A 20,129-nucleotide genomic window follows, 5' to 3' on the forward strand; every position below is an offset into this window, starting at 1 on the left:
ATCTGATGGCAGAGGAGAAGAAGCTGTTCTGAAATACTGAGCATGGATCTTCATGCTCCTGTGTCCCTTCCCCAATGGTAATGAGAAGAGGACGTATCTCAGGTGGTGGGGGTCCTTATTATGAATGCTACTGCCTTGAGGCAAGGCTTCTTGAAGATGCTCCCTATGATGGGGAACACTGACCTGTGATGGAGCTGGCTCAGCCTAGGACCCTCTGCAGCCTGTTGACCCTGCACAGTGGAGTCTCCATATGAAGCAGTGTTGCATCTGAATGCTCTCCACCATACATCTGAAATTTGCAGGAGTTGTTGGTGACATAACACAAACTCCTAATGAAGCAGAGCTGCTGGCACGTCCTCTTTGTATTTGTAACAAAGCTTTGGCACCAGGCCAGATTCTCCAAAATGTTGACAACCAGGAACTTGAAGCTGCTCACCCTTGCAAACTGCAACTTTGGACTGGTGAGTACTTTCCAAACTTTGCCTTCCCTATAATCAATTCCTTCGAAGATCAGCAGGTTGAGTGTAAGGTTGTTGTTGCAGCAACACCATTCAATCTATCTCATTCCTGTGCACCTCCTTGTCACCATTGAGGAACGGCTAGAAAAGTTTGTAGTTAAATGCTGGGTAGTCCAGCTGGTTTTATCTTTTGTTTTAACATGGTAGCTATGTTATAATCCAGTGGTTCCCAATTTTTCTGGATTACCACATCCTTGTTCCCAGATCACATCCCCAGCACCCCTCTCTCCCTTTCCAGCCATTGTGTAAAAACTAAAGAATTTTAGTTACAATGGAAAGTAAAAGAAAATAGGCACTGCAAATTGAAAACAGTGACAAACAATTCCAAAAGTTATTTGAAATCTATTTAAAGCTACAATAAATTTAGTTACAGTAAAATTTAACAGGAATTTTAGAGCATAAATTAGACCAATTATTCCCTAGCTTTTTTTTCCCCCATCTTCCTCAATGAGATGAAAAAGCTTGGTATAGTGCATCAGCTTCCTAACATCAGGCTGAATGTTACTCTGAAGGCGTCTCGGACCCCTACATTCAGGAATCTGCAGCCTGTTTCATTGCTTTTAAGAAATTGGGCAACTGGCACTGAAATTGCACTGCACTAAATATGATGCTGGAAAGGGAATAAATAACATCTTGACCTTTTCCCACAGCGCTAGATAGCATTCAGAGATTTCATTCTGCAGCCAATAGTTTTCATATGTTTTTTTGAACCTCTACTTCAGCTCAAAGTCACTTTGTAGTGAGATCAGCTCTTTCTCCATCCTTCCTGTTAATTCCTCATTAACAGTGTTCAGGAATGGATATATTACCAAATCTGGGATTTGGATCAAAATGATCTTGAAATCTTTTTCATGTGTTTATGCAGCTCAGCCAGGTGGGCACAGTCTACTTGAAGATCATCATCTGGTATTCTTTTCTCTTCCAACTCAGAAATATGAAAAGGTCATGGCAGGAAACACTGCACTTAATTAGGGTTAAACTGGACAGAAAAATAGAGATGACTAATTTGACTTGGATAAGATTTGCACCACTTCCTTGTAATTAAAGACTGATTTCATTAAACGTTATGAATAATTCTGACAAATAAGCAATGTCATGCCTAATATTTTTCAGCTGATTACTGAATGAAGCACTCAAGTTTTCTAAGAAATTTAGTTTCAAAAAGTGCAGTCAAGCATCTCAAGCAGTTTCCTGATCAGAGACATGTGACTGTGCAACAGCAAATGTTCAAACTGTTCATCATTCTACATACAAAGCTCTCAAAATAGTCACGAATTGAGAGCATGGGATTTGATTTTATTTACCACTGTGATAACAGTAGTTAATAATTTTTGCAGTCACTTTTGTTTTTTGTGACAAGATGTTGCCTGTGAATTAGTGATATGTTAAATATGTTAGGTACAGCTTTTTTCCCCCCAAGATAGCAACAACTCCACAGTGGCATCCTGGCATTTATGGTGCCCCATCTCTGGCACAAGCAGGAATGTTGGTGAGTGCAACGTCATTCACTTTGAAAAATTGCTCAATAACCCAAAAGTGTTGACTTTTCTTTGTATGTTTCTAGACCCCTTGTAAGTAACATCTCCTGAACCATGCTTTCATTTTTGACGAAGCAAACATAACCAAGCATAGATCTGTTAGCTGACTCATTCAACTGCAGAGCAAACTCTGTTGTCCTATATGGCACATGTGTCTTCCACATTTTCAGACATTTCATCTATTCGTTTTTTAACAGAGTTGTCATTGAGTAGAATCACTAATTATTTGTTCTGGTGACTTATGCAAAACCATACTCACAATTTCCCTTACTGCTGGGAGAATCAGTTCTTCTCCCGTTGCATGGGGCTTTCCAGATTTAGCACTGAAATGTTGTATGAAGCACACAAACCATTACTGTTTTGTTATGAAATGCTAACAGACATATTTTGAAGTACTTTCCATTTCTGTAAGTGACTCAAAATAAGCCCAGTTCACATTTGCTTTATTAGAGTGTATTTTCTTCAAATGTTCGAGGAGCCTGGACAGTTTCATTGCCTCATTACTGAAAGCTTTTTCTCACAACAGACACATTGGCTAGTTGCTTGGTGCTGGTATAAATCCATATTTCAGATACTCCACACTATAATGTCCACACTTTCATTTGCTCTGCTTCTGTTATTTGCATTATGAATTAACGACCACGGTCAATTGCTTATGGCTCACGTCCAACCTCCAATGCTGTGATCAATAAAGGGGAAAGTTATATCATATCTCAGGCAGAACCTGACTCTCTGCCCGAAGGTACATAAAGTGGGGCAGCAGTATGTCAGTTGGGCTGAGAGCTAGAGAAATGTGGTGAAGACCATTCAAGTAGGCAGATTCTGAACTTAACCCCATTGAGTGCCATATCCTAATTCACAGGTATTGTGTCATTGTATGATTAAAGTATGGGAATCATACTAGCTAACACTATACTACAGTAGTGAATGGCAAAATGCACCAGCCGGACACTGAAATAACAGTTTCTTCTGTCCTGATTTCTCATGATATGCCAGATACAGAAGTGTCACATTACTTTTCAACAACTATAATGCACCTTGAGCAAAGTCTAAGAGAACGGTGGGTTAGCAAGAGATGAGGTGATTACGTGATCATTGTAATCAATTATGAGGCACTGAGGATAAAATGTTTATAATAAGTAATTCATTTCTTAAATTAAGCCTGTAATCCTTCATCTGCCACCCCACCCCCACCTTGCTATTAAGCAGTCTCTCACTGGCCCCTTAGAAATTTCCATCACCCCCAGGAGTGCGATATCGTCCATTTTGGGAATCACTTCACTTACAACATAACTGAAAAGCTTTTAGTTTGGGCCTGGAGTCAAAACGATTAAGAGCATTCATTAGTATACAACAAACACAATACATTTTATGTTCATCATTAATGAAAAAAATCTAAATCATTAATTGCAACTATATTCCATAGCCACCATGGTGGAATTTCAACTCAAATCTCCGGAATGTTTGTGCAGACCTCTGAGTTACTGATCTTGTAACTTAACAACACACAAAATGCTGGAGGATATCAGCAAGCCAGGCAGCATCTGTGGAAAAGAGCAAATAGTCAACATTTTGGGCCAAGACCCTTCACGAGGATTGGAGAAAGATCTTATCTTTTTCCCCCCCCAGTCTTGATGAAGGGCATCGACCTGAAAAGACAACAACAATGATACAAGAAGGGGAAGGAGAAAGAATTATAAAAATAACATGCATCTTACCATAATACAAAGTTCCTTTGCACCTCTCATGAATGCTGCCTATCTATTTCATTGTATGACTTAGTACTTTAAAGCACTGAAGGCACAGCTGACTATAGTGGAGTGATAAAAGTTTCAGGATGCTCTAGTAGACTGAAATTGGAGTATCAAAACCTCCAAACTGACAGAGAACAAAACAATGCATTGTTTTGAAAACAATGAGAAAACTTTCAAGTCAATATATTGTTTAAATGGGGTCATTTCTGGACCAGCAAAGGTTACAAATACCAGAGAGAACTTCATTCTTCTTCAGTGAACGCTGGAATAAATTTAATGTCATAATGTTTACTACAAGTATTTCTGCTGTCACAACACGAACTCAGTATTACCTAATGCGTCAGCCTGTAATCTGTGCACACATGTCCACGGTCCTACTTGAATTACAATCTTGTGGCTGCAAGACACAACTGCAACCTCGGAGTCACGGTTAGAACGAAGATCTTGCACAAAATGTAAAATATCCTTACAAGGGTGGGGCTCTTCAAAGGAAAGCCATATATTCCTTGTGAGATTGTGGTTCCTTATCTCATGAACTAGCATGTTACTGCCCGGAAATAAAATCTGAAATCTAGCAAGATTTAATTCCTTTAGAAGAACTGCAACAATATAATAATTTGGGTTAGTTGAGATGATTTTAAAATTCAAGTGAGTAGAGTTGTAAAAATTTGATATCAACACTTAGATGATGTGATCCAACGTTGAGGGTGACCTCAAACCCGGCACTATGCTCAATGTCTACTTGGCAGTGAATTTCAAAAGGTTGGGAGAGATAGGACTGACACCATCTCCACAAAACGCTCCTTATCCTTATGAAAAGGAAGCAAATAAACACCGGGTCAGCACAGGGGCCCTATTTATGTTAAACCAGCTCCAATGGGTAGGTCACATCATCCAAGTGTCTAACACCAAGACAGATGGTTTATTCAGAACTATTTGCTCAAACCTTGAATGAAATGCAACATCTTCAAGACCACCTAGGAATCTTTGGCCTGTGACCAGTCATAAAGGAACAGGATAGCCAGGAAGGCAGCACTGAATATTTTTAAAAGAATAATATAGCACAGAATTGGGCTTTTCAATCACAATGTCTGTACCAACAATGATGCCAAACCAAACCAATCCCATCAGCCTGCCCACAGTCTTCCACCTTTGTTACTTGTTTGTTCGCGTGCCTGTTTAAATGCCTCTTTAATGTCATTGCATCTACTTACACCACTTCATTGACAGTACATTCCAAGTTACCGACAACTCAGTAAAAATAAAATCTCGCCTTGTAGATCTTCTCTAAGCCTTCACCTCCTCACCTTAATGCTATGCCCTCTAGTATTTGACATTTCCACCCTAGGAAATAGACACTCACATTCTACCTTATACAGGCCTTTCAAAATTCTGTATCTGTCAGCTTACACCTCAACCTCAGACACTCCAGAAAAACAAGACTTGTTTAACCTCCCCTTAAAGTTACTGGCCTCTAATCCAGGTAACCTCCAGGAGAGCTTATCTGCACCCTCTCCAAAGCACCCTCATCCTTCCTGTAATGCTGCAACCAGAACTGCAAACAGTTCTCTAAAGTTGTATGCAGCTGTGACAGGACTTCCCAACTTTATACTCATCGCCTTGAACGATGAGAGCACGATACAGCGTGATAGCAGAGCTGTTAGTGTTACATGTTAAGAGCGCCAGTGATCAGCGTCCAATCCCTGTCACTGTTTGTAACGAGTCTGTACGTTCTCCTCATGACCGTGCACAGTTTCTTCCAAGTGCTCCTGTTTCCCCCAAAATTCCAAAAAGACATACAGATTAAGGTTAATAAGTTGTAGCCAGAAGCATGGCAACATTCGCAGTCTGTCCACAGCACACCCCTAGACTGTGTTGGTTGTTGATGCAAATGACACACTTTATTGCATGTTTCGATTTATGTGACAAATAAGCTAATCTCTTAAGTTTGTATTACACCTTTACCACCCTATCTACTTATGTCCCACTTTCAAGAAAATATGGACTTGTACCCGCAGATCCATCTGTACATCAATGCACTAAAGGATCCTGCCCTTTACTGTATACACACTGGATTTCTCCTGCAGTGGCAACCAAACAGTGCATCTTAGATAGAAACATATTGAAAGATATTTCAATATTAAAATATCTTGTCAAGAGTGAGTTAAATCAGATAGACAAGTGGTGTCAGAACAATAAATTTGCACTTAACATCAGTAAGACCAAGGAATTGATTGTGGACTTTGGGAAGCAGAAGTTGACAGAACATACACCAGTCCTCATCGAGAGGTTAGCAACTGATAGGATGAGCAACTTTAAATTCCTGGGCATCAATATCTTAGCAGATCTATCCTGGGCTCAACACACTGATGCAAATCATGAAGGATACCAGTCATACTTCTTTGTTTGGGGTTTGAAGAGATTTGATTTGGACCAAAGGCTTGCAAATTTTTAAAGATATAAACCAAATCTTTTCAAGCTCCAAACAAAGGCTTGTAAAATTCTACAGAGGCACAGTGAAGAACATTTGACTGGTTGCTTCACAGCCTGATATTGAGCTTCCAATAAACAGGATTGCAAGAGGCTGAAGTTAATTGCAGGCTCAGACAGCTCCATCACAGGCACAACCCTCCCAAATGAGGACATCTTCAAAAGGCAGTGCCCCAAGGCGGCAGCATCCATCATCAAGTACCCTCACCAACTGGGACATGCTCTCTTCTCTTTACTACCATCAGGTAGATGGTACTGGAGCCTGAAGACTCACACTTAATGTTTTAGGAACAGTTGTTTTTCCTCTACCAACAGGTTTCTGAATGGCTCACAAACTATCTTTTTATTCTTTTTTGTACTATTTTGTAATTTATAGCAATTTTTATCTTTGTACTGTACTACTGCCACAAAGCAGTATACATAATGTACATTTCACATCGTACGAGTCAGTGATAATAAACCTGATTTTGAGGTAGCACTGGCTTGGTTTCCCACAACAGAGTGTTACAGTGCTTCAGGATTGAGACCATTTTTGGCACACAAATTGTTTAGCCCTGTTCTGACAGGACTATTCAAGTGCTGCCAAACTGCCCTTCCTGCCAAGACCAACCACTTCCAAATTCACTCTATGTGCAAAGAGAACCAATCACTTCTTCAGCACAACTAATCCTTGTAAACAACACTTAATAAACAAAATATAAAATAATTTTGTGAGCTTTGATAATAGCACATTCCTTAAAGACAAACATAAATTGGCCAACTAGTCCCTCAAGTTCACATCACCATTCAATACGATGAAGACTAATCTAATCAGAACCACCACCTCTAGACATACCTTTGGATCCCTCATCCTCAAGTACATTCAATGACTCTTCTGCAGCTTTGACTCAAAGAAACTCCTCATTTCTGTCTGAAACGGCCACCTTTTTTGAAAATGCACTCCTTAGTTCCAGGCACACTTCCAGCATTCCCGTGCCAATGACCTGTTCACCAATGCCCAGTTCAAGCATCAAAAATTGACATTAAGGCTGGGTGGAGCATTAAGTCAATCTGGTAAAATCTAAATCAATACACAACAAAAATGAAAACAATTAAGTAACTGGAATCATATTCAATTTTAATTGCCATTCAAACATACACGAACACGCATGAATACAGCGTTACCCTGTCGCAAAGGTGCAAAACAGCCACACAACAGAAAGCACACATAGCACGAAGATAGCAAGCACAAAAAGTATCAGTAAGACACAGCCATGCAATTAAAAAGAGTCCAGACTTGAGCCATCAACACCACAGAAATCTGCAGTTGACGGCCAAGCAACCACTGGGGGCAGCACAGACTCCAGCATGGACGTCTCGCCACACTACCCCCGGTGGAGCACACCAACTTTGACGCCTCTCTCCTGGTGGCAGTAAACAGGTGACACTATGTCTTGAGGCCGAGTTCATTGAATGCCACAGAAATCTGCAATTGACTACAATAGAGCTCATCATCTGCCGAGCGAACACTGGGGTGGGCAAACCACACCGATACCCCAGTGGCCTGAATTGGCTTCGATCCCTCGCTCCAGGTGGCTGTAAAACCGCTGCTTGAGGCCTAGTTAGTCCTTGCTATGACCGAGGCTGTTCACCCCTGCTCTTAGCCAATATATCAGTGAATTAAACTTGCAGCATTCCTCAGTAAGAACGTCCAAAAGGGTGATGCAACCACAAGAAAAGCGACTGTGACAGTCAGTTGCTATTTGACTGTATGCCCCCTTCAACTCAGGCAGCAGCACAATGCGCAGCTCCTTCATTATCTCCGCCAACGAGCAAATCGCTGATGGGGTAAACCTGCAGTACTTCTCAATGTATAGCAGAATATACTCTACTTGATAGCAGTTCTTAATGTATAGTAGAATATTGCAATCATACCAAATGTATCTAAATAGGACAGTAGCAACACTTCTATCACATCACTTATTTCCTCAGCAGTTTCATAACCCCAACCCTTCTTTCTTCATCATCAGCCTTCCTCCTATCATATGTTTAAACACGGAGGCTTTCATGATGATTGCACCATGCTCAATTCCATTTGTAAATCCTGCACAAATAAAACAGTCCCTGCCTGCACAGAGCACGTCTGAGGTAACATTCAGGCAAGTGCTGATAAGTGACGAGTAACATTCATGCCCTGAACTGCTAGTCAGTGACCTTCTCCAAAGAGAGTCTAAATAAGCTATTGATACTGAATGGCATTACATCACCAAGTTCAACAGCGTTAAGATCCTCGGGACACTTCTGACCAGTATCTGTTAACGGGACAATAGTTTCTTGCTTGCTGTCTCTCTATCTTGAATAGCATTACAGTTGCAGTTTTTTTTTAAAAAAAAACACATCTTTGACTTTTGCAGAATCCAGGAAATGTTGGTAAATGATGGAATGTTCTGATTGTGTGGAACATCCTGAGACGGGTGGTGGTTGAGGCAGGCACATTTGGGGCATTTAAGAAACTGATAGATGGGCACATGGAAAAATGGAGGGCCATGTAGGAGGGAAGGTTTAGATTTACCTTAAGTAGGTTAAAAGGTTGACATAAAGTCATGGGCTAAAGACCTTGTACAGTGCTGTAGTGTTCTGTGTTCTACAACCAACATATCGCTGCAGCCACTTCTTTTAAGGTCCTGGGATGCACATAGCAGATTCAGATACCATTAGTTTACCTACTATTTTTCCCTCTAGTGACAGATTCTTAAGTTTTATCCCTCCCCATAGCCTCTACAGCTTTAAAGAATCTGAACATTGAGGGCATTTTCTTTTTATCTAGGTACATGCACAAGCATTTGAACTTTTCACTTTTGGAGAGACAGATTAAAACACATTGAACACATGGATACACATTCTTAATGATAAGCATCCTTAATGTTGACCAATATGGGGGAAGGAATGCCCCTGCTGTCCCTCCACTGCCCTTCACCTTTCAATATCCCTTTCTGTTCCCTCCTGATTTGGACAGGAGTAATACTTGACTTACGACGCTTCTATTTTGTCACATCCAGCTTTGTTTTACAATTTCTCTAAATGTAAACATGAAGTCATAACCTTTGTAACAAATCTTAATGTATCCCATAGTACATTTTAACTAAATTCTCAAAAATTCAGTTAAATTAGTAAAAATTATTGTAGAACTCCAAAATTATTTTGTGGCATTTAAATCTTTCTCCATCATTGAATCTTCACATTCTCCAAATTTCTAAATGTGTTCTGGAAAATTATGTTCAGCACTGAAATCCCCCCAATTAAGGAAATTATGCACTTAGTCTAGACTATATTTATTAACTTTAATATACAAAGAATTCACTATTTAAATTATACAAGGGCAAAGGTTCAAAGGTAAAAGCTGCATCTGGATTATATTTACTTCACAGTAATTGGTACAAATAGTTCATTGACTACAAGTAGTTAATCTAGATTTAAACTGTACATATGTGTACACACACACTCACTCTCTTAACCAAGGCCCACTGACTTGACATGAAAGGACAATGTACAGAACAACTACAAGTGAAAATCTTCAGATGCAGTTAATTCAGACAACACAGAAAATGCTGGAGGAATTTAGAAGGCCAGACAATGTCTATGGAAGTGAGTAAGCAGTCAACGTTTTGGCCAAAATCCTTCATCATGAAGGGGCTCTGCCTGAAATGTCAGCTGTCAACTTTTCTCCACAGATGCTGCCTGACCTGCTGAGTTCCTCCAGCATTGTGCGTGCACGTTGCACTGATCAACTGCCAGGTCACTTGAAAGCTCGTGGTATATAATATCCCTTCAATTTTCACAGTTGTTATAAATTTTAGAAATAGATGATGACACTTACTTTTAAATCAAGATGAACAATGTTATTTCTGTGCAAAAAAGCAACACCCTCCAAGATCTGTCTCATCAGTCGTTTGACATCTTTTTCTTTGAAGGCCTCTTCCCGCTCAGCTACACATTGGTTGAAAATCTCACCACCAGCAGCACTGTGGATGAAAGGTGAAAGTTAATTTAACATAGTAGTGGAGACAGTAAATGGTTCCAATAGATGAGCTATACTTTCTTTGCTAAGTCCAAAAATAAAATCCAAAGGCCTTGAGTATTTTTGCACAAGTTTTTCCATTTATAAAATGACATACATGAAATACTCTCTTGATTTTGTACAACTTGATCACTGGCTTTATTCCCGTACAAGAACACTGAAAATGATGGCTTTCCACGGCCAGTTATAAAATTTGTATACAAGAGGCCATTCCAGAAGCGTAATGCTGTAGTACTTCCTTACAGAAACAACTTACACATAGGGAAAAAATTTATTGGTTGGAAAATTCACCCCAAAATAAACTTGCGATATAGTAGTACCTGTGGATCACACTCCAGTTAAATTGAATTCCACTGAATTCAAAGGAAGCAAGCTGTGAAATGAAAAAAAAATCTTTTCTGTAGCTTTAAGGGAAAATTATATGGGCCTAAACAAGCTCAAGGAACAGCACCTCAATTTTTCTCTGGGCACCTTGTAGCTGCAGAACCCTGCAGTGAATTCTCTAACTTCAGATGACTTCCGCTTTGTTTGTACCACGGCTGGCCTTTTTTGGCTGTCTTTCCCTTTTATTTTTCATTCTCTGGCCTGTTACCACTAGGCCAGACAATACATCATTACACCACCTTTACAACACCAGCACCACATTAGAAACAAAGCAGCTCTAATTATTCTACTTGGCCACATTAATTCAAGCTGACAGCAAATCCTTTTGTTCTATCCCTCACACTACTCTTTCTGCTATATGAACTAGAATCTCTTTCACATCTCTGATGAAAACATTGATTTCCCTTTTCACCGACAGTGCCTGATCTGTTAAGTTTTTTTCCATTTTTTGGTTTTATTTCAGATTTCCACCACCTGTAGTGTATCTTGATTTTCCAAAAACAAATAACCTCACTTAATTCAGTCTTTTTTTTTAAGATTAAGGCAACACAACGTCAAATGCCATGTTAAAATTGACTCACAGCAAAGCAAAATTTATTGATAATTTTCCATTAATCAAATATTATCTAATCTCTTCATGATGGCAGGGAATCCCATGCATGTTATACTCTATGCACTGCAGGGGACGACTATGAACTAGTGACTTAACCATTGTTCAATTTCAATCAAATATTCCATTCCACTTTCAATGGAACTCAATATTTTAAAATAAAAGCATCTGATAAAGTTGAACTGAAGGTTTATACTTTACCTGATATAGAGAGGTTGTTGCATTCAAATTATTTTAATTTCTGCAGTATGAATGTCAATGTAGGTTTATATTTTAATACAAGTGACAGAACCTATTAATTGCACTAAATATGAATTACTATACCATTTAAAGCTTTTAGAGTAACCACAATATTTTAATTTGAAGGTTTGCAGTCACTTCAGAAGCCCAATGAAAATACCAGCCTAGAAAGCAAAAGCTGCTTAAAAATAGCGGAATGTAACAGCACAGACTATTCTAATTTAAATCTACATTCAAGTTGACATTTGAAATTGAGAAAACCAATGCATCAATTTATCTCCAATTTAATCTTGCTACCTATCTTGCTACAGCAGCAAAAGAGGACACTTGGCCCAACTACTCTACATTGCCATCTTAGCTTCAAAAAGCAGCACATCTAATGAATGCCCTGTTCTTTTTAATAGGTTTTCATTCAACCACTACTAACACGGCAACAATCTCGACTTCAACCATAAATTTTAAGTGATAACCTCCAGTTCGAAGAGTTTATCATGTACATTTGTTCTTGTGGCTTTTTACAGGTGTTCAAATTTCAAACTCACTGCAAGAGGCCATTTATATTTATCCGCTACAAAAAGTTGCAATCCTTCTGTTAAATCACTTAGACATTATTTAACACAATACTAATTTTCCTAAGTTTTTTTTAGTTAATAGTTCGTTATTGTCAATCAGCTGATGACTCTGCTGTATGTAATCTGTTGTCTCAGAATCGCTCCCAATAAGTTGAATACCAGATGGCACTCACTAGTCCAATCAATGCATCTCTACAATTTTCCTAGTGACATTCAGAGCTCTACACTTAGCTTCAATGAGTTTCACCCATCACTGTTCAACATGATAATTTCAGTCAACTATTTAATCCTTACATTTGCTGCTATCCTGATGTAACACACACACACACACACACAAAATTGGGGGGGGGGGGGGAAGGCAGGGAGGAAGGGGATTTTGGTGCCCCAAGATCACCAGTTACTTCTGCTCTGGAAACTTGATTGTCCACTGTGGTGCATGGGACACTCTTGCACTGAAGATCTGGTTGCCAGTTTATTGGCTTGGCCCAGGCCAGCTTGTCAGATTCCAGGCTCACCACTGTCAATGCGGTCAAAGACACTGAATATCCATCTGTAAGTAAGGACATTCAGACTCACGACGTCTGTTAAAAAACACATACACACACCAGAATTTAAAACACCAGAACTAAATCAGATACAAAGCTTCACTTCTGTAGACAAATAATTTTCTTCCATTCATTTCAAATGGACCTGCTGTATTTATGCGAGTTAACCTGGTACAGGTTCAGAGTTGGAAAACCTTCACAATTTCTCTCTGACCAGTTGCAGTGCACCTGTACAGCATAGGTGCACATGGCCAACACACACCCCCAAGCATCAGGCAGCACAAAATCTTCCGCAAGAACATTCAGTATGAATGCTTGAATGTATGAATTCTGAACATTCAGAAGTAGCCTTGTGATAAACACGTCAGCTTGAAGATCTGGGGGGATTCCACACAGTAACAGAGTGACTAAATTCCAAGTCCATCCCTCCACCCCAGTCCCTTTCTATTCCTTTATGAAAGTACCAACTAAACATAGTAAGTTCAAGAATATACCCATTTTCATTCTGCAGTGTCTCCTGCCGAAACCCAGCTTTGAACAACGGAAGTTGAAAGGTGATTTGATGTAGGTGAATAAAACTAAAGGACTGGCAGGGTAGATTGGATCTTAACCACCCCCCACCCCCCCCATATAAGGAGTATAAAAAAAACATTGGTTTATGTTGAGAGGAAAGTGTTAAAAACCAAAAAAAAAGGACTTCAGAAGGTATATATCCCAGAACTCTCTCCCAGAGGTGGTGGTGCTAACAGTTACAACAACCAAGTCTAAGAGACATCTAGACAGTTACTTGAATAGAAGGCACAGGACAAAGGACTAATGCAGGCAAACAGAATTAGCATAGATGGGCAAAAAGGTCGGCTTGGACAAGGTGAATCAAAGGCCCTGACAGACAACTGAATTGCAGGTGACAATTTTAAACACATTTGAAATATTCCAGCATTTAAAAAATGTTTTAAGTGGGTTATAATAGTTACAGATCATCTTGCTCACTTTGAAATTTAACGCAATGCTATTTTCCCTGATAAATGCAACAATGCAAGCTATCCAGTTCTAAGCAGCTGTCGGAGTCTAAATGTCCTATGGCACTATTCAAAGATTGAGGAAGTTCTCTCCCACCACCTCCAAATCAACAAACTATAACTGCTTTAAAGCTATATCAGTTTTAATAATCTCACCGTTAATGGGTTCTTGCTGAGCTGGCCCATCATATAAACAGTAAGCTTCATCATGGTACAATTACAAGAGAATGCTCAACCTTCTACTACAGAATTAAACCTTGAGATCATATCACAATGAACAATAAAGTCACACAGGAAATTTCAACCAGCAACAACACCCTGGAGTTGAAGATCACAATTTCAGCTTGAAATGCTTTACTTGCCTTTTAGTCTGCTCTCTGTGCAATGCATCTGACCCATGAAGCACATAATATAGAAAAGTATTTTCCACTGCAATTTGTCAACTTGCAGTCAGCTCTGTGAAACAATAAATTACCTTCCAATGTGTGGTAAACCATAAATTATATGTGTATGTATATATATGTTGTAACTGGGTTACCTGCCTGGACACACCCCTCTGCTGACTGCTCCTGTGGCTCCTCCCACTCCGGGTAACTCAGTTTATGCAACTGTTGGATTAGAACAAGATGGTTCAGACAGACCTTTTAGTCAGGCCCTCTGTTGGTTGGGGTCGACTATGAATATTGTGTCCTCACTGCCCACGTTCAGTTGATACGTACCAGGGCAGTAAGGTACAGACAGCAAGCTCCTGCTCTCCACAGGAACAGGAACAGACAATACAGTTTGGAACCAGCAGTGCTGCAGGAGCTGCCACTCAGTGCTTACCTCAATGTAGGACTGTCTTAGAAATCCAGCTCCGGACTTTTCCCTCAGGGCTACTCCCAAAGCCTTCCCCAGGAGTGAGTATAGCCAAAGGTGGCAGAGGTTTGAGATGAGTTTTTCTTCTCCTAGATGAGCTGCTTAACCCACAGCTGATGAGCCACACTTGCCCAAAGCAACTAGTTTTAACCCACTTTTGCCCCTTCTCTTGTCAGTAGAAACAGTCTGAGTAGCACTGTTGGGAGCATTTACTAAGTAGTGAGAAATTATCCCCACTACCCAGCCCCCATCCAAGCTATGACAACCTTAATGAACTAAACAATTGGACATCACGGCTCACATCATAGATAAACAAGTCTTTCAAGCCAACGAGTCTTCACTTAGCAACTCTACACTAATCCCAATTTTTTCCTCCCACATTTTAATCGACTGCCACTGATCCTGCTACACATCTACACATAAGGACAAGCCGGTGCCCTATGACCTATATACCCATCTTTGGGATATGGGAAGAAACAGGAGTCAGAGGAAACACACCCCAGACATTGGAAAGTATGCAAACTCCACACAGACAGTACTGGAGATGAAGCTGGCCACGATAATAGAGGGAACAAAGATTAATAGAGGGTACCCAAGCAATAAAATGAAAAGTGAAAATTTGGGCAAAGGTCAGGGCAAAAAAAATATCAGTCCAAATATATACTTGAGCTATGATGAGGGAAGTAAGCATTTTCACTTGCAAAAACTTCCTGGGAGTAGTAGAGAATGTTTCAACATTTTTCTAAAGGCTTTTAAATTTCCTGTCTGCCATGAATGCAGTCGTAAAACATGACGCCACTTAAAACTAAAGATGTAATGACATACGCGTGGTCAGCCAATTTAAAGTGCCCACAGATGTAAAGTTTGTTGTGTTTGGGGGAGCATGATCCACAAGCAGAGAAACAAAGACCTCATGCACATGGCTTCAGCTCAATCCATTTACCTGCTAAGATTCTGGAGGACTGCAAATTCCATTATCAGTGTGTTAAATATAAATCAAAATGTGCAGCCCAATTCCAAAGGTTTTGTGGACAAACACATCTTCTGATATCGTACCAATTACATGACTCAACCCTGATAAAACCAGGAGAGTAATGGGGAGAAAATGAAATATTTTAACTTCCAAACTTACTTTGCTGCTCTAAACACCAGCTGCATAACAGGCAGTAACTGTGTAACTTACTTTGAAGTTTACTTTCCAACCTCTTTATCCCCACCCCACACAAATTGCTGTGTTACTTCTAGGATAATGCTAAAAATAAAATACCTTGATGTATATAAACATTTAATCATTTAAAGCAGAAGATTGGCAAATAAGGAGCACACAAGTTTACGAAAGAACTCCAAACACCAAAATGCAGAATACAAAAGGAAGCACAAGTTTAATAACTGAAAGACAGCAACTCATTCACAATGTACAAAGGGAACGAGTTTGATTACTCACTCAGCTATACAAATTATCCAACTGTCCCATTTCTGCAAAACTAGCATTTTCAAAAGATGTTAAGCTATTTTTTCATGAACATAAACACAAGAAAATAGGAGCAGGAGAAGACCCCAGGGCCCTCATGCCTATCAAGTTTTGCCAATCTATCTCAGGTTTCAGATCCTCTTTGTGCCAGTTCCCAACCGCTCTCAATTTTCCCCTAATTGTTTTAAAAAAATCTGCACTTCCAATGATCTGGTCTCTGCCACCCTCTGGAGAAACTTAGAGATTCACCACCCACATTCTTCTACCATCTCAACATCTGCCCTATGATGCAATTCAGGATCTTGTATGTTTCAACATGATCACCCCTCATTCTTCTAAGCTCCAAATATTACATTACATCTATATTTTAGCAGCTCATGGTGCAGCAGCACTCTCATCACAGGATTCAGTAGAATGAATCTCTTTGGGATTGCCTCCAGTGTAAATACATCTCTTAAATAAATGACAAATGTAACAATACTTTCCTATTGCTGAATTTCAATTCCCTTTTTGCCTTTCTAATTACCTGTTGTGCCTGTTTGCTAACTATTTGATTCATGCACAAGTATCCAGATATCTCTGAACATCAATGGGGTGGAATTGAGAATTCTGGTTTGCTCATCTCATTATTAAATTTAAAAATGAAGTTGATATAATATGGATATTTGAGCCATACAGCTTCCTCTGTGGGGCCATTTTCAACCGATCTCCAAGTATGTTATAGCTACTATATGATATCTCCATTTATATACTATATTCTAGCATGCATTCTTGATTTCTATCTGGATCAAAACCATCACTCTCAGTATCAACTCAAGAGCTTATTGCATTGATTACCCGCTTACACACTGAACCTCTGCTTCACATGATGAACTTTGAACCTATCTCTGATGCAATGACTTACTTCATCTATTTAAATTTAACAGGTTGGAGGTTTGTGATAAGGACAGGCACATGACTGTACATGAATTATTCTGAAGCACTGTATGAGTTAATGGGTTAATTGGTTGTAAGAGTGGTGCAGGCTTGTTGGATCAGAAGGGCCTATTACAATGCTGTATCTCTAAAAAGATTGAATTACAAGGTACAAAGACACACAGATAAACAAGCAAATGAAGCAAACACATTGAGTAAGTGGATTGACCACTGAGTGAAATTTGAATTCACACCAGGGTTGCCAACTTTCTCACTCCCAAATGATGGACAAAAGCAGCAGTCGAATACGGGACACTTGTGTTTACCCAGAGAAAGACTACCATGACCATGAAGCCTTGCGCGGGCACCTGTGTGTGCATGTGTGACGTGCACATACGGGACATGCGCATGTGTGTATGTGCCGATTTCTTTCTACAAATCGGTTTTGGCTTAATCTTCCCAATTCTGTCTAAGTGAAACTACACTGTACATACATTTCTACTTTATATAGGCTGTGTATTTATCACATCATTCCCACTTTTACTATATGTTAGTGTTATTTTAGGTTTTATGTGTTATTTGGTATGATTGGGTAGGTTCTTTTTGCCTCTGAGAACCCTCAAAAATTTTTCCCATATAAATTAATAGTAATTGCTTCTTCACTTTACACCATTTTGGCTTATGAACAGTTTCATAGGAACGCTCTACCTTAGCCGGGGAAATACGGGACAAGGGCAGTCCTGTATGGGACAATCCAATTTAGCCCAATATAGGGGATGTCCCGGCTAATACTGAACAGTTAGCAACCCTAATTCACAAACAAGGAAAAACTACAGCACAAAAAATTTTCTTTCACTTTATTGCAAAGCTCAACTGCACTGATTCTCGAAGTTGTGCTAAATGCAAGAATCAATAGCAAACCCAAGCATTGTTCTTTTATACAAGTGTTTCTCTGTGCAGTTGCGTATGCACGGTACACATTGCTACAAATTTCTTCCATGTAGCTACTCTTGACCTGTTGGCATATCGCTTGCTAAAGATTAGATCAGTTTTCTCCCCATGTTGAAGAAACCCATTAAACAAGCTATCAAGCCTGCATTTATTGACCATTTGGTGAGTTGGTACTATACTTTCTCCTTTTTGCTGTCCCAGTGCTGATGTTCCCACCACAGCATTAGATGAGAAGCTTCAAGATTCCAGTTAGGAAGTATGATGAAATATATCCAAGATGGGATTTTTTCTTAATTACCCAAAAGGAGAAATGTGAAATAATGTTCTTATGAGGTACATCCATTGGTTGAGATTTTTCAAAACTTACTAAATTCAGGAAGGATACCAGAAGCTTAGAAAATAACTAATGTTACTTCCTAGTTCAAAAGGAAGGGGAAGACAAAACATGCTGTATTATAGGCTAGTTACTTTAACATCTATTGTTGGCAAGATATTATTAGAACCAATAATCAAGAAAGGAACTAATAATTTCAGAAAGATAAACATAATCACACCTAATCAATGCAGTTTCATGAAAGGAAAGCCCGAATTCTTTGTGGATGTGATAAGGAGAGTTGATAGAAGGGAACCCGTAAATGTAGTCTATTGAGATTTTCAAAAGGCACCTTACAAGGGGCCACATAAGAGACTGGTGCATAGTTTACCAGCTCAAGATATTGAAGAACAAGTGTTAGGATGGTTCTCATAAAAAAATAGTTTGAATAAATGGGTCTATTTCAGGCTGGAAAGATGCAACGAGTGGACCATGCAGAAATTGGTTCAATACAGAGTATAAATATAGGCCAAATAGCACACTGTGATGAGGACACCAATTGTGATGAGGTGCATTTAGATCGAATGACTGGAAGAAAACCTGGCAAATGGAGTTTAATGCATGGAAATGAGATGTCATGCACTTCAGTCAGAGGAATCAAAAAGTTAGATTATTCCTGTATACTCCTGCAATAGAGAAGATGACAAAAACACCCATATCATGATTTTCCATACCCCGCCCCCTCTCCCATATTGAATCCAAAGTTATGAATGGAAATGGATTCCTACAAGTTTTACATTCAACAGTAACGTTGCCACAGCTGAACTGTCTACAGGCAAGGGAATTCTGATTGTATTGTAGACAGAAGAGACGGTGCTGTTTTAATTAGAAATAGATGTTACAATACTTAACAAAATAGCAACAATATAGGAGGTTGGGTTGGTTGAGGCTGGAATGTTAAACCAGTGATTGGCGAGTTCTGGGATTGAGGCGTGAAGATCAAATCCATGATTAGCGAGTCCTCAGGTTGGTACCCAGAGGTCAGCAAAGTCCAGAGGGCAAAGTCAAAGGTTGTAGTCCAGAGCCAGGCAAATCCGGAGGAAGAAAGCCCAAAAGGTCAAAAACTGAAGTCAGCGAGTGTGATGGTAGAGGGCAATTCTGGGCCAGAGACTGGAGGATTGAGGCTCAATGTCTGTGAGACTGAGAGTCTGGGGCCCAAGGACTGGAGGCCCAGAGGCAGCCTGTCCCGGGCTCGGGGGCCTGTGCTTATGAGGGGAGTTGTTCCTGCTGCTGCTGCAGCTCCTCGTGTTCCGTGTTGTGTTAAATATTGTGGGCATGCTATGTTGCTGCTTGAGTGTGTGGTAACACTTGTGGGCTGCCCCAGCACATCTTTGACTGTGCTGGTTATTAATGCAAATGGCACATTTCACTGTATGTTTTGGTGTACAAGTAATAAATAAATCTGAATCTGTTGTAAAAGCATCGAGATTGACCTGACAATTTCTAAAGCAAACTCTAAGTTCCTGCTATGAGCGCTGACACTGACATTAATAATATTTTCATGTACTTCTGTAGGAAATTCAATGTTAGAAGCATTTTGAATACAAGTTATACAGTAATATCTACAGCCACAATAGAGTACTGATGGAGTGAAGATCAGTGATGAACCAAATGAATAGGGTAACAGAAGGAACCTTTGGCCCTAAAAATCTGCCCCATCAAATAACTGAAAGACAATTGTTCTGAATCTTAACCCGTTACTTAGTTTGGCTCTGAATACTTTTGTCTCATTCATGAGGAGTCCTGAGGCTGAAGGCATTTAAGTCTCATAATCACCATAATTACACAATGGTCTGGTATGGAAACCCCAATGCCCTCGAACAGAAAATTGTAC

At 39.7% G+C, this 20,129-nt stretch overlaps 1 protein-coding gene across 1 annotated transcript in view; it reads right to left on the bottom strand.

Annotated features, from left to right (window-relative positions):
• stk17a (serine/threonine kinase 17a) overlaps positions 1-20,129 on the bottom strand; it is a 97,069-nt gene that overhangs the window by 18,465 nt on the left and 58,475 nt on the right. Inside the window, exon 3 of the mRNA XM_072253629.1 lies at positions 10,157-10,301. Coding sequence (XP_072109730.1) covers positions 10,157-10,301 — 145 coding nt within the window. The remainder of the gene's footprint in view (positions 1-10,156; positions 10,302-20,129) is intronic.

Source organism: Mobula birostris, chromosome 3, assembly GCF_030028105.1.
Source record: "Mobula birostris isolate sMobBir1 chromosome 3, sMobBir1.hap1, whole genome shotgun sequence".
Taxonomy (NCBI): domain Eukaryota; kingdom Metazoa; phylum Chordata; class Chondrichthyes; order Myliobatiformes; family Myliobatidae; genus Mobula; species Mobula birostris.